The 14974-nt window shown below is 53.4% G+C and overlaps 1 protein-coding gene across 5 annotated transcripts in view; it reads right to left on the bottom strand.

Annotated features, from left to right (window-relative positions):
* The window catches only part of MYRIP (myosin VIIA and Rab interacting protein), a 380023-nt gene that overhangs the window by 67583 nt on the left and 297466 nt on the right, over window positions 1–14974 (bottom strand). For all 5 annotated transcript variants that reach the window (XM_040479864.1, XM_040479863.1, XM_040479867.1 and 2 more), the window contains 2 exons: window positions 10175–10328; window positions 1578–2215 (listed from right to left, as the gene is read on the bottom strand). In XM_040479864.1, coding sequence (XP_040335798.1) covers window positions 1578–2215; window positions 10175–10328 — 792 coding nt within the window. The remainder of the gene's footprint in view (window positions 1–1577; window positions 2216–10174; window positions 10329–14974) is intronic.

The raw sequence follows: 14974 nt of genomic DNA, 5'->3' as shown, positions 1-14974 counted from the left end.
TGCCTGCAGGATTTCTCCAGAAACTGCTTGTGTCTCCAGTTAATTCTCTCCTGGGAGGGGCCACTCTCTACCAATGGGAGACGGGAGACTGTGACTAATGCTCCTGTCCTCAGGGGGGAGGCGTGTCCCATGTGGCTTCTCAGTGGGTCCCTGCTGGAGAGCACAGCCTCAGTAGTCAGCCTTAATAGGCCTTTCTCGCCACCCTGGCTCACCCTTGGGGTTCCTGGGATCTCCTCCCACCTAAACCTGCATCCAAATCCTTGACTCAGCGCCTGCTTTTGGTTAGACGCAAACTAGGAATGCAGAGCACGGTGGCTGAGGGCTACTGGCGACGCAGTGAGGTTCCGGAAGTGGGTGTGCTTTCTTTAGGAGTGTAAAAGGTCAACCCGACAGTAATGTGAGCCTACAGAAGGCAGGGGCAACCTAACTAGATTCTTCCATTAGACTCTCAGTTTCAAATGCAACCCATTGTTTTCATGAAGTCATTTCAATTCTCCGGGCCACCTGTGCCGCTTTTCAGTTTAGAAAATATTGAGATGAGAGCGGGCTCCACAAAGTTCCACATTCGGTTGGCCGCGTCGCGCTTCGCCGGGAAAAGGCAAGGGAGGGGCAAGGGCACAGCGTGATCCCAGCACAGAGTTGCGAGTGAGCAGGGTGTCTTTGGAGAATACAGAATTAATCCGGTTGGGGGTGCACGAACTACCTGACGTTGTACGTAAAATGACATTCGAGTGCACGCCTGTGTGGGAGTATGTGTATGTGTGTGTATATTTGTGTGTGTGTCAGGTGCGTGAGTGTGTGTGTGTGTGTACGGGTGCATTTTTCCAGGTAGAGAGTCCGTAACTTTCATCACAGAGTCTCAAAGGAGGCTCATGAACTAATTCATGTTGGCAAGGCCACTGAAGACACGTAGAGGGGGTGTGAGGCGGACAAAAGAGTCACAGAATGTGAGTAAACTGTGGCCTGAGCTATCATACTGGAATAATATTTACTGAGCCCTGTACTCTGTCCAGGACAGAGCTCGGTTCCTCATAAGCCTCACCTTTTTCGTGCATCAGACCATTCTTTGAAATGGCTGGTAAAACCATCTACACTTAGAGAGGAAGGAACTGAGCCCTCGCCCCAGGCCACACAGCCGGATTTGAAGCCAGGCAGCCTGACTCTAGACCCCATACCTTTAACCCTAAGCCAGCGGCCCTCACGCTTCGGTCCAGCAGACTCACTAGGAGAGCTGGTTCCAGCAGATGCCGCACCACGTCCCCAGGGTTTTTGGGTGGGGCGGGGCCTGAGAATTTGCATTTCTAACTTGTTCTCAGGTGGCGCTGACGCTGATGGTCTGGGGGCGACGCTGCAAACCCACTTTGACCTGTCGGCGCTCGTCTCCAGAGAGGAGGTCGTGGAACCCCAGACAGGTGACGCGAGTGGTCTGGGCCACTCAGCTACCTCCCAGCAAACCAAGGTGAGAATCTGGGTCTGTGAATTCTAAACCCAGCCCTTTCGGCACCAGTCATGCTGGCAGAAGGGCACCTCTTGCTGAGAAGCGTGTACATGCACCTGCACGCACCCGGTTTTATTACCTGATGTGCACCCAGCCCCTGGCAATGGGCATTGGGAGAAGACAACTCCTCGCTCGGCTCCTCCGAGCCCACACGGGCCCTTCTCCACCTCCTGGCCTTCCGGTCCGCAGCCTGGGGCATCTCCTCGGGCTCGCTGCTGTCTGAGGTCTCCCTGCTGGCTGCCTGGGGGTTGAAGTTCACGTCCAGCTCTCCCTGCAGGCGTATCTTCTCCGCAGCGGGGTCCCTGGGGGCCTTCCTCTGCAACCAGGACAGTCTGGCCCGGCGCCCAGCTTCCCGGGAGGAGCCCGCAGAGGACGTCTCTGAGTCGGAGCACATGGCCTCGGGGTTGGGAGAGAGCCCGGAGGAGGCGGAGGTGGCCGAGGGGCCTTGGTCCGAACCCTGGGCCTGTGTGGGCTGAGGCTGGGGGCTCCTGGGCAGGCCTGGGGGCCGCGGGCATAGCGTGCTCAAGGCCTCACTCCAGTCAAAGTCCTCCTCACTTTCGGAGCCCATCTCCTCGTAGGCAGATGTCACGCGGGAAGCTGCCTCCAGGGACTGGAACGTGCCACTCTTGGGCTTGGCCAGCAGGCGGGTGGGCGGCAGAGCGCCATCTTTCAGGGCCACCCAGTTCCCGTCGGGGCTCTGCAAAACCGCGGCCAGGTCTGCGGGTGGGAGGAGAGAAACCAGAGAGGGCTGTTATCACCTGACAGCAAGGTGAGGCTGCTGTCTGTCTCTTCCCCACGACCGGCTTGTGGGGGTCCTTGGATTGGTGGACTCTAGGAAGTCCACGAGGCCATGCCTCTTTAGCAGAGCTGAAGGTCCCCAGGAAGTCCCTCGAGGCCCCAGTGCTCCACAGATGGGGAGAAACTCAGAGATCAGGCTTCTATTGCACATATACCTGGGTAGTTGGTCACCTCGGCCTCCTCAGAATGGCCCCCCTCCTCCCCTAGGCTGGCTGGGCACAGAAGAGGTGAAGGGAGAGCTACTGTTGGCAACCGCGGGTCTGGCCTTTTGCCCTTGGGCCATGGTTTCCCCTGATAGGATGGGAGATGATTCCATCACCCTCCCTGGCCTCCCTCCAGGTTAACACACCCTGCCTGCCCTTGGCACTTGGACAGATCCCACCAATCACAGCCTTGTGAGAAGGCATATGTGAAAGAAAATATAGGCATGCACACACACACACACACACACACACACACACACACTCCAGACTCTGTCCAGGTTCCTGCTAACATTTGGTCTCTGACCCCAGTTCCTGACACAGGGCTCCTAAATTAAATCCCTTGGAATTTCCTGGGTTCTGGGAGCATCTTTTATGCTAAGGAGGTGACTCTGGGGGACTCCAGGATGGGACTGGCCACCAGAAAGGCCAAGCCATGAGTAGAAACTTAGGGCTGTCGGCCCCACCCCCACACTCCAGAGAAGGAAGAAGGGCTGGAAAATGAGTTGAGAATTGATTGTGCCTACAGAATGAGGCCTCCATAAAAGTCCCCGAAGTAGGGGGTTCTGAGAGCTTCCTGGTCGGCACGTCCATGTGCCTAGAGAGTGGTACACCCCAGCTCCTCGGTGCTCAGGACCCTCCAGGGCCTCACCCTATGTACGTCTTCATCTGTTTGTTCATCTGTGTCCTTTATTACGGACAAAAGTACTTCCCCGAGTTCTGTGAGCTGAGCCGTTCCAGCAAACTACTGCACCTCGGGAGGAGGTCGTGGGAACCCTGAGTATAGCTGGCTGGTCAAAATGCAAGTGACAACTCGGGACTTGTGATTGGTATCCGAAGTCACGCAGTCCTGAGCCCTTGGCTGCGGGATCTGGGGCTCACTCCAGGGAGACAGGGTCAGCGTGGAATTGCAGGATACCCGGCTGTGGTCAGTGAGTTGGTTGATAATGGAAAAACCCCACACATCTGGCCCCAGAAGGGTTCTGTGTGGGTCGTGGAGGAGTGAGGGTTTGTTCCTGTTCCGCATGTACGTTTCTCTTCAACTCAGGGCACGTGCCCCATTCTGAAGAGGATCTGAGGGAGAAAGCAGTTGGTATCCCCAATCCTACCTTGCAGATGGGGGAACAAAGGTAGGCAAGGCTATGTAACTTGTCAAAGGTCCCAGAGCCCATAACGGGCCGAGTCGGGATGAGGGGCCTCTCTACCCAAGGCCAAAGCAGCCCTGCCTTATAGCCTGTGCTGTGGAAACCCTTGGTCAGCTGTGAGGCTGGAGAGGTCCTCAGTTCAGGGTCATGGTCTGGATTGGCCCTCAGCTAGGCTCAGTTTTGCTCAGAGCATCTGTGATGGCTGCTGACTGGGGCCCCGAGGGTTGATCTGCATGCCAGGGGGTGAAAGTTGCCTCGTCTTATTTTTGCCGAAGCCTAAAAGGACGACGTGTCCTGCCCACGTGCCTGGGGACCATGTACATGGTCCTTCTCAGCCCTGAGTACCTGGCAGAGCTCACCGGCCTTGGGCACAGCAACTGCCACCAGAAGCTGTTTCCTTTATGAGGAGCCTTACAGGACCCCCTGGAGGTTGGGTGATGAGGATCCTGGGGCTTTGGGGACTAACTTGTGTGTGGACACCAGCTCCTGGGCTTGAGGCCTACAGGGCCACAGCGCTGCTGTGCTGGGACACGGGGGCAGAGTCCCGTCACATGCCACTTCAAACACAGATTCATTTTTACCCATTAGATGATTACTGTCTCACGTAATGAAATGAAGGTTATCAGTATTTCACGGTGTTGTCCACGGAGGACTGCGCTGGCCAGGACCCTGCTTTAGAACCACAGCCTGAAGGGCATTCAGGTGTTGGCTGGACATTCTTCTCAGCTCAGAGACCGAGTTCTAATTTAGCCGCCCGGGCTGGCAGGACACCTGAGTTCCCTTTTTTCGCCGGGAGTCAGAACACAGGCCTTCTACATTCTGAGCCCGGTGGCGGCTGATTGGAGTACAGCCCTCCCGGAAGCCTGAGGGCCCGGGTCCTGCCTTTCTCTGGCTGGTTCCGCTATCTTTGGGGTCCCTCCGCACATCTCCATGTGGCAGAGCTCTGGTGACCCCTCAAAGGCCTCACGTCCTAGGCCCCCCTTTTCCTAGAGCACTTGCTTCTCCCCCTGCCCAGATGTGGCCTCCTCCTTCCCCGAGTCCTCCTGGTGTGATAGCCTGTCGGGCTCATTCCATGACCCCATCCGTGTTCCGGTAGATCACGCGCATGACCGCGCCCTCTCCCCACCCAGGACAAGGCCCCCGCGGCTGGGGCTGCATCTCTGACCTCTCCAGCCTGCTCTGCCCCACAGCCAGCTTGTGTAGAGGGGAGAGCAGACGCTGTGGAGTCAGGGGGCCTGGGCAGAAAGCTCTGAGAGCCTCTCAGCCTTGGTACAGCTAATACCCCCCTGGTTGGGTGTGGGGTTTAAATGAGAGGACACCCATCAAGGGTGTTACATGTGCCTGTTCAGAGCAGGGGACGGTCATAATAGCACTCTTCCCCTCGCCCATATCTGGGCTGCTTTAGGGCAGGGTGAAGAACAGGGACTGTGGGTTCAGGCAGATCCAGGGCTGAGCCCCAGTTACCGGGATTCCTGGCAGGCGACCTCGGTCAGAGAGCACCTCCTGTGCCAGTTCCCTGACCTGAAAATGGAGACAGTGTGCCCTCCGTGGCGGTCAGAGGATTATTACGAGACAACCTGTGTAAAGCATCGATCATACTATCTGCTACCCCTCAGCCTTTTTTATCTTCTACCTGTTGAATGGGCTTATACTATCATTATTTTTATCTGACGTCACAGGGCAGCACCACGAACTCCATACATGTGTATATGTATCCATCTACCCCATAGTTGCTATTCCGGACCACAGCAACACTGCTCTCACTGGCCATGGAAACATTCAGAAGAAAGGCCAGTGAGGGTGTTATTACCATTTACCTGTTATGGGCTCCACCTGCCATGGTGGTAATGGAGGTCTTCTTCTGGGAAAAAGGGTCTCTATTTTGCTGGCATTTTCCCAATGCCACATCCCAATAGCATCAGTCAGCTGGTGTGGAAGGCAGGGACCAAAGATCCCACCTGGGTTTCTCCAGAAATGCCCGGGCTCTCTCTCAGTGAGGCTATGAATGGCCAGTAAGTGGCAATATTGATTTTCTCTGCAGCAGACGTTGTGGATCATTTCAGGGTATATATGTCCTCTGGGCTCCCAACTGCCAGCACTTGTGATTCTTTGCCTGAGGTGTGCTCTGTTTACCAGAGACTGCTGGGCTGCCCCAGGGGCGGGGGGCGATCCCGGCCCCCTGGATACAGCCCTCAACGAATGACAGGGGAAGCCGGTGGATAAGTCTCCCCACTCCCCTGTCTGTTGCCCAGGACAGTATTCTATGCTGGCTCTTAAGAGTTCCCCAGTGGGGACGAACAGCCATCCTGTTTAATGAGTCATTTGCCTGCCTTCCCTTCCTGTCTCCTGTCCCCTCCCCTCTCTGTGTCTCCTGGGCTCACCTCCAAATAAACCACAGGTCCTCAAGTCTTCACATTACAGTCTGCCAACAGAGACACCCCCACGATGCAAAGCAGACTCCGCCTTGGCCGCGGGGAGCGTTCACTCCGAGGGGAGAGGTGTGGCCCTGGGGCCTTACAATCGGTCACCCTGTCTGCCTTCTGGGTGGTCTTTGGAGGCCCAACTCACCGGCTGCTTCCTGGGCAGACCGGCCCCTCTGCTCTCTGGGCTCTTCCAGGAAGCTTTCACTTTTAAACCCTTAAACTACACTACAGCTTACTTCCTTGGCCGTCCACCCCCATCACCCCTGGCCCGCCGCCACCCTGACCACAGCTTGAGTCTTCTTTGCCGCTCTACCTCCAGTCCCTGAGCATTTCTGGAACCTGTCCTGGGCTCATAAAGACTACTTGTTAGTGAACACGGACACCCACAGGCTGCAGGGACGAGGCCGAACTCTCGATGCAAGGCTGTCTGGGGCCGTGGGGGGAAGCCAAAAAGAGAAAGGCCCTGAGAAGGCCGCTCCTGCCTGGCTCCAGGGCGGACTGTGTTTTCTCTGCGGTCACGCATCTGCCTTCAACACCCACCCCAGGGCGGGCAGGGATTCAGCCCGCTGCTGGCTCCTCTCTTCCGCCTTTTATGGTCCCATCTACCACGGGCCTCTGCGGAAGCTAGAAGTTGACCGACTTCTATCTCCGCAAAAACAGAGCTGGCTCCCTGAATGCCCGACCCGATGGAAACCTCGCTGTCTAGCTTCCTGGCTGGAACAGCTCAAGGCTGCGCCTGGGCTCCAATACCACATGCTCTCAGTCCTCCGGGAATATGCACTGGGGACCCTGCGTCCCTCCGTTCTCTCCTCTTTCCACATCCTCTTTCACGACGGTGCAGACAACGGCTCAAGAGCAGGGGCTGTCCCCTGACTGCAGTGTTCCAGCACCGAGCACATGCTGTGCACACAGCCAAGGTCTGTAAGAGGAAGATGTGTTTTGGGAGACATCCACGGACTGCGGTCAGCCCTGCCAAGGCCCCAAGTGGATCTGCTTTGGTTTACTCAGCCCACAGCGTCCCTACGGCTGACCCTGACCGTGAATTAGCAGGCTCTGGAAGCGACCTTTCCCCTGGGGCATACACAGAAGTGCTGAAAATAGCCCAGTGGACATTAACCCAAGATGCTCTCCACCTCTGGGTCTCCACTGGTCTCCATTTCTGCTCTGCTGACATGGGGCAAGGGCCCTGGGTATAATCTGCTTCCTGCTAAACATATCAGACATCCCTCAGCACCTCTGGGGTTGGCCTGGAGACCTTAGCAAGGCCAAGCAATCCTCAAAACACCCTGCAGTTTTCTGCACAAGGGCTTTATATGTTTGTAATTTTAAATCTCCATCCCGAGGGATGCATGGAGCTTTTGAGTATGAAATCTTTTGTGTGTGATATTGTTGAACTAAATTATATATATATTTAAAATTTTTTAATGTTTATTTTTGAGAGAGAGAGAGAGAGAGAGAGAGAGAGAGCATGAGCAGAGGAGGGGCAGAGAGAGAGGGAGACACAGAATCCGAAGCAGGCTCCAGGCTCCAAGCTGTCAGCACAAATCCCCACACGGGGCTTGAACTCATGAACCATGAGATCATGCCCTGAGCTGAAGTCGGACGCTTAACCGACGGAGCTACCCGGCACCCCTAAATTTTGTTTATATACAACTGGTGAATTATAATATGGGTGCTTTATTTTACAGAAAATTAGGTTAAAAAAATCACATTTTGAAAATTAAAATCCTTTCCAAATTTATTTGGAATGCTCATAATTCAGCAGGGAACTATTTCATGAATTGGAGTGTTTGTCAGACGTTTTTATAATCTCTTCTAAATGTATCAGTGTGTTAAGCATGGATTCTGAAAGGCTCTTTGTCGCTGCTGTTGTTTATTGGTTTGCTTTTATGGAGTTGGGACGCACTTATTATCATGCAGTGGTTGAAAGAGCCCGCAAGCTGGGGCCACGATGTTTGGGTTTGGGCACACTAGCTGTGGGATCTCAAACTCGTTCACCCTCACTGCCCCTCACAAGATAATGACCCTGGAGGAATGAATAAAATAGTGCCTGCAGATGAACGCTGTACGTCGTAGAGTATTTTTAAAAGTTAGTTATTATTGTTTATTGTTTATTGTTTATTGATGATCTATCATATGCCTTGGGGAACTTTTACAGTCCCTTCTCTGTGGGGACTTTCAGTCTCTGGTGGGAGCTAACGAGAGAAAAAAAGAAAGAATCTGAATGAATGAACAGCAGGAGGAAGGCAAAGTAAAGCTCATTTAAAATGGAAGAATGTGGGGCGCCTGGGTGGCTCAGTCGGTTGAGCATCCGACTTCAGTTTGTGAGTTCGAGCCCCACGTCAGGCTCTGGGCTGACAGCTCCGGGCCTGGAGCCTGCTTCAGATTCTGTCTCCCTGTCTCTCTCTCTCTCTCTCTGCCCCTCCCTCGCTCACACTCTGTCTCTCTCCCTCTCAAAAATAAATAAACATTAAAAAAAAAAATTTAAATGGAAGAATGCCAATTACAAAACAAAGCCCCAAACCATATACATAAAGAAAGACCATTTCATGAGTTTCACCGAATCCCTGCAGGTTCTCCCGATGGGTTCTACTACATGGGACGCATGGAAGTGACCTGTTTGGAAAAAAGTTTTAGAACGACTGTAGTAAACAGTGCATTGGCCATTCTTTGCCCTGGGAGAACATGGAACATCGGAATTTGCTTCAAAAGCTGTTAGTTCAGTCTTTTCCCTTAGAGAGCAGCAATGATAGCGCCATCTTTAAAATAATATTTCTAAGACGAATGTTTTGCTGCGAGGTTTTGTGGTGTTGTTCAGAAAAGGGGAGGGCAGAGCTGACATATACTGGGAGCTGAGGACCCTTTTGTGGTTTCTTCCTGTGAGGACAGTGGTCCTAGCTCTCATTACATGTATCTAGGTGAGGAAAGAACAGGCCTGGGCCAGGGTGGAGTGAGCATCTTGACGTGGACAGTCAGTCACGGGCCGGGGAGACCGAGGTGGCCTGGCCAGGCTGCTCCATGGCCCTCGGCCGTTACCCACGTGGTTCCAACCCCCTCACGACCTCCTGAGGTGCGACTCTGGGAAAGCGACAGGCTACTTCGAGCCTCCTCATTGGGAAGGGTTACGTGACTTGACAGGTTTACAAGGGACCGCGTGTTGTGGATGTCGGGTCTCTGGAGAGGTGAGTTCAAGGGCTCTATGCAGAGACAGGGCCTTCCGGAAGCAGGAGCAGGAAGAATGGGGAGCATGCCATTCTCAGGTGTGGCGGGGATGACAGCTGGCCACGAAAGCCCCTCTCCCGGCCCAGCTGTGTGGCCGGAATGTGTTTGCAATGCCAGGACTGTGTCTGCCAGGCCCTCTGCATCAACGTGGGGCTGTGTGACCGGTCCTGGCCTGTGGTCTGGGAGTGAAAGTGGTGCGGGCCATTGGGCCATTTCCCTGCTGAGGCAGGTAGGGATCAGGTGCACTGACTTCTCCATTCTCTCTTCCTCTAACTGCTGGCCGAGGTGAAGGACCCGGCGGAAGAGTCAGAGGCCACAGGGCACAGCAGAGCCACAAAGCAGGAGCCGTCTCTGGCCTCTGAAGGCCCGTTCGAGGCACTGCACCGGTGTGTGGTGAGAAATTAAACTATTGTGTTGAGCCGCCTAAATGTTTGGTTCCTTTGGGACAGTAGAGAGTGCTACGCCGACTAGTATGTCGGGTTTTAAAAAGGACTCTCTTCAAACCAACCCACGCTGGGACCCAAATCCTTCTGAACACTGAAATGCCCTGCCAGGTGGGATTAGCCTTTTTGGCCTGCCTGAGACATATTCTCCTGGCCCACGTGGAACAGGAGGCTGGAGTGAGACCGTGCAGCCAAGGACCGTAGCGCACTGGCCCAGGAACCCCCCCGCTGGCCTGTGGGTCTCAGCAGGAACCTGCCCAGTGGGGAACACGACCACATTACAAGCATGTACCGGGCTAGAGGCCTCGTGACTTGGTGGCTCAGCGGCCCCCAGGGGGCACACACCAACTCGGGCTGATGGAGGGGGGCCACTCAACAGCCAAGAAGCCCCCAGACAGCACGTTGGAGACCCACAGACCAACCAGATGCTGCTTAAAACAGTTACTTGTGTCGTCCAGCCTGTCCACGCTCTTCCAGATGGGCAAGGCCGCCTCCTCCCTCAGTGGCTGGTCCTGGCCCCTGGGCGGCCTTGACATAGCCTCCAGCGAAGGGGTCCTCGGGGCATCTTCTCTGGTGAGTGAGAATGCAGACTGGGATCGCTGAGGAGAGACGAGAGGGGAAAAGGGTGAGCTGAGCGAGAGTCACCGGGAGGAAAGCCTTGCGCTTTCTGGCGGATGATACGACGTGGAGGAGGCAGGATGGCTTTTCCTGTGCTGAGGCTTAAAAGCTGCGAACCAGTGCATAATGCTGTGTAACGACAGGAACGGTGCCCTGTTTGCTGCACCGCAAGCTGGCCAGGCCTTCCGGAAAGTGTCAGAGATGCAGCGGCCTCCGACAGAGCCTGTGTCGTAAGGCTCCTTTTATGCAGCGACACTTCTGAGGCCAACTGTGCCGCAAAAGGAAAGCATCTTCCCCCCTGAAGACCTCCAAACCCGAGAGTTCCTGCAGCACAGATAGATCTAGCACCATGGAAATGCTACGACGGCTAAGTAAGCCAAGTGTGGCCGTCCACAAACCTACAACTATTGCAACACGTTCCCACCCAGCAGGGAAAAGACAGTTACCTAAGAAGTGGTGAGGGGGAAACACGTTTGAATTGTATCACATGTATATGTTACGACATATACACAAACATATACATGTTACGAATGTCACAAAGAATTATATGTATATATTATATATTAATTACACATATTAATTTATTATTATACATTAATTGTACATATTATATATATTAACTAATATATATAAATTAATTATTATATATATAATTTCTCGTCAAGTTAGCTAACACACACTGTATACGGTGTGCTTTTGGTCTCGGGGGTAGATTCCCGTGGTTCATCGCTTACCTACAACACCCAGTGCTCAACCCAGCAAGTGCCCTCCTCAATGCCCGTCACCCGTTTCCCCCTCCCCCACCCCCCACAGCCCCGCAGTTTGTTCTCTGTATTTAAAGAGTTTCATCAAACAGAAAGAGGCCAATTTTTCCCTTTGTCATTTCATCAAGGGATTATCCCTCCCTGGTGATTGATTTTGCTCTTTTCGTGTTGATCAAGTGAGGAGGGAAAGGACAGAGCCACCCCAAGCCTCTGTGACTCCCACGGGAAACAAGGCACTGAGCTCTAATGCCGGCCCCTGGGCAGTCTGTCTCCCCCTGCTGGCAGACCTCAGCGCCAACAGCCCCCCTTGCCTTCCCTTCCAGGGAGAAACGCTGCTCTGGGGAAGGTCCACCCTCCACCACAGGTGCTAAGAATAGGAGAAAAAGGAGAGCATGCTGGGAGAGTGGTGAGCAGGGCCCTGTGGTGGTTGGAGCCAGGTCAGGACTCAGTCGTACCCAGGCTCCACCACGGCCTCTGCTACGACACCTTGGCCAGATGACTTAATTCCCTGGGAGGTGTGGAAACTTAGCCTTGTCCTGCACACAGTAAATGTGTCAACAGTTCTGACGCTTGGCAACAACCAAGGTTTTCATGGACATGGGTAGTCAGGGAGCCATCTATGATTTTGCTAGATCCTTGGCAGACGATGGTCAGCTACCAGAGAGAACAGAGATCAAGGCTGATGGTCCAGTGAAGTTCCCAGAAATGAAGGACAGGGGCACCTGGGTGGCTCAGCAGGCTGAGTGTCTGCGGCTCAGGTCATGATCTCACAGTTTGTGGGTTCGAGCCCCGCGTCGGGCTCTCCGCTCTCAGTGCAGGGCCTGCTTCAGACCCTCAGTCTCCCTCTCTCTCTGCCCCTCCCCTATTTGTGCTTTCCTCTCTCTCTCAAACATAAACATTAAAAAAAAAAATGAAGGACCAAATCCTTCTATGGCAAACTCCTGTGATTTCAGGGCCTACACCCCTGACCACTCATGCCTCCAAGGTCTGGCAAGAAGACCGCCCTTCTGTGTCATCGCACAGACCTTTCCATACTCTGATACAGTCATTATTACGACATGTCAGTTCTGCCAAAGATTGTGAGCTCCTTGAAGGCAGAGATGGTCTTTTGGATGTGATGGTTGGTTACACGTCTGTGACTGAATTTACAGGATGTAAGACGGAGGTCTGGCGCTAAAGGAGCTGATGATCTATCGCCAAGGACACAATGAGCAATTTTATATGCCCTTCTCTTCCTTTTTTATATTTGCAAGCTTCTCAACTATAAACCACTGAATACATGTTTACATCATGACAAAAATGATATTTAATGTTGCATTTTACGGTGGTTCGCATGGTATTTTATGTATGTCCGTATGTGTCTTTAAGAGGTGGCTTGGGTCCATTTCTACGGTTCAAAAATGCTCCCCCACCTACAAAAGCCAAACCCAAGAAATGAAAAGGGCCTTTGGGTCCAACATGGAAGATGGAATCTGTGTTCTTCATGAGAGTTGGGGACACCAGACTTTTATAATCTATTTCAGGCAAGCTGCTCTTTCACACTAGAAGAGAACTATATCCTGACAGTCACAGAAGACCCAAAGATCTGGCTTCTACAGGTCTCAGGACGCTGCTGGCCAGGTGTCCAGCCAGGGTGCAAAAACCCCAGTTCTGAGACCCATATCTGGTTTTGCCACAAATTCATTGCAATAAGCACATGGTCCAGCAGATGGCGCCACGATAATGCTTTTACTCACCAGTTAGTTCAACCTCTATGGCTCCTGGGAAGTGATGGGATTACTTGAGTCATTTACTTGCTCATTACCCTGGCTGGACCTTTGTGCCCACTCTTTCGTTCCTACCCATGACCTCTGCTTCTCTTCCCTTTCCTTTCTCTTACCCACCCTAGTGTCCATGGAAGAAACAGGGCTGGTGATGTCAGGAAGGGCTGACCTGAGTTAGCATCTGCACGTGCATTGCAAGGAGGGCCCAGAATGGTTGGTGGAATCGACGGTCCAGGAATATGAGGCTTGCAAAGCCAGCAAAGCCTCGCAGGGATGAACTTGAGAACCTGAGCTTGGAAACAGGCCTGCCTCAACTCTTCAGGCACCAACTAATGGGGCATGTTAGGCAGGGGGTCCGTGCCAGCTTCTCCTCCTGCTATGTGGGATCCTGGGTGGAACCTCAGCTGTTCTACGCCTCAGTTTCCTCATGTAAAGGGATCAGTGTCAGGCCTGGCACCTCAAAAGCACTCGATGAATATCAGTCAAAACAAGAGTGTTTATTAAGCTCTGCCACCTAGCCCAGACAACGAGGAAACAAACACGAGGAAACTGAGGCCGGGGTGGACTAATTTGCCCAAGCACATCGTTGGTCAGAGGGCAGAGGCAGGGCCTGAGCTCGGGTCTGTCTGGTTCCAGGCTGATGCTATTCCATGCTGTGTGGAGCCTGTGCCGGGAGCCTGGGAACAATGAGCTCCTGGCTAATATGCTCCAGCCTGGCGGGATTTGCCACTTGAACCAGCTGGCTCTGCTGCTCTGGGCGAAACACGCAGCACGACCACGAGTTACCTCTGTTACAGCTTCCTTTGCATCGTGTGCTGCCCACAGCCCTTGGAAGGGTATGCTGTTGCGATGGTGGCTAGGGCTATCAACGGGGCAGGCTCCCTGAGGCCCTGACCATGGCTCCCCAGTGGCCTTTGCTCTCACGGAGGCTGCGCCACAGGGAGAGAATGTTTTTAGTATCAGGCGTTGGGGGCCAAGGGATCAACAGTGGCGCCTGTATGAATAACAACTGAGACCAAGCTTTTGCTTTGGAGTTTTAGGGTCAGGCATAGATACTAAATTCAATCTGGTAATCATAACTGATGAGAAATACTTTAGGTCTATACTGGAGTCCCTCAAAGGAGAGAGCAAATATGAGGGAGGAAGGGACCGAAACACAAGAGGAAAGGCTGAGGAGAATAGGGAGGAATAGAGAAGGGACAGAGAGGTGCCTCTTGGTCACCGGGCACGTCCTAAGAGTCTGGCGCCTGCTGTTGCCATCGTTATTATCGGTAGGATCATCAAATTATTACTAAGGCAAATTTGTGTATATACACGCCCAAAGAGACAGGCCTTAAATGAATTACAACCCCTGCAGTTTTAGGATATTGCACCTTAAGGCTTGGAAAGCTGGGTGCCACTGACCCCCCTCCCGGCAGGGAACCACACAATAAGGGAGGAAATTAAAAAGAGAACAATCACAGTCAACTTTTTTCAAGAGAAGGGACGAGAGCTCCTGTCTGCCTGGGGATGGGCTCAGTGTGTTTGCAGATCAGCGAAAGTCACAGGGCCTGCACTGTCTGGGATTCTGCATAGTTATTCCCTGAGCCAGCGGGGGCCAGGTCAAGGGGGCACTGAGGCCACGCAGACGGTCAGGGCCGTCCACGGTCCGGAGGTCAGGGAGCCCTCCTGGGATAGAAAGAGGCTGTCCTTAAGCCTGTTGGCCTCACCTGGGCAGATCTGGGTCACGTACACTGAGGCCCAGGCTCCACGCCAGACCCCATGAGTCAGAACCGCTGGAGTGGGGCTCTGGCGGGTGACGCAGATGAGCATCCAGGGTGGGAACAGCAGGTGGGGAGGTGGGGACGACCAACTTCCACGAAGTCCCCAAGAACCAAGACTTGGCCCGCTGCTTCATGTCCGGGCTCTGGCCAGGGATCAGGCATAGTTCTGCATTTATGCGCTCCGTTTATCACTTCATCTATTTATCCCTTCCTGTTTATCACTTCCTCTGTTTATCACCTCCTCTGTTTATCTCTTCCTCTATTTATCGCTGCTGTTTATCACTTCATCTGTTTATCTCTTCCTGTTTATCACTTCCTCTATCACTTCCTCTGTTTA

The sequence above is a fragment of the Herpailurus yagouaroundi genome, unplaced genomic scaffold (assembly GCF_014898765.1).
Source record: "Herpailurus yagouaroundi ecotype Mexico unplaced genomic scaffold, PumYag 159, whole genome shotgun sequence".
NCBI lineage: Eukaryota > Metazoa > Chordata > Mammalia > Carnivora > Felidae > Herpailurus > Herpailurus yagouaroundi.
Note: the sequence above shows the minus strand (reverse complement) of the source record. Positions and strands in the feature narration are given on the sequence as shown.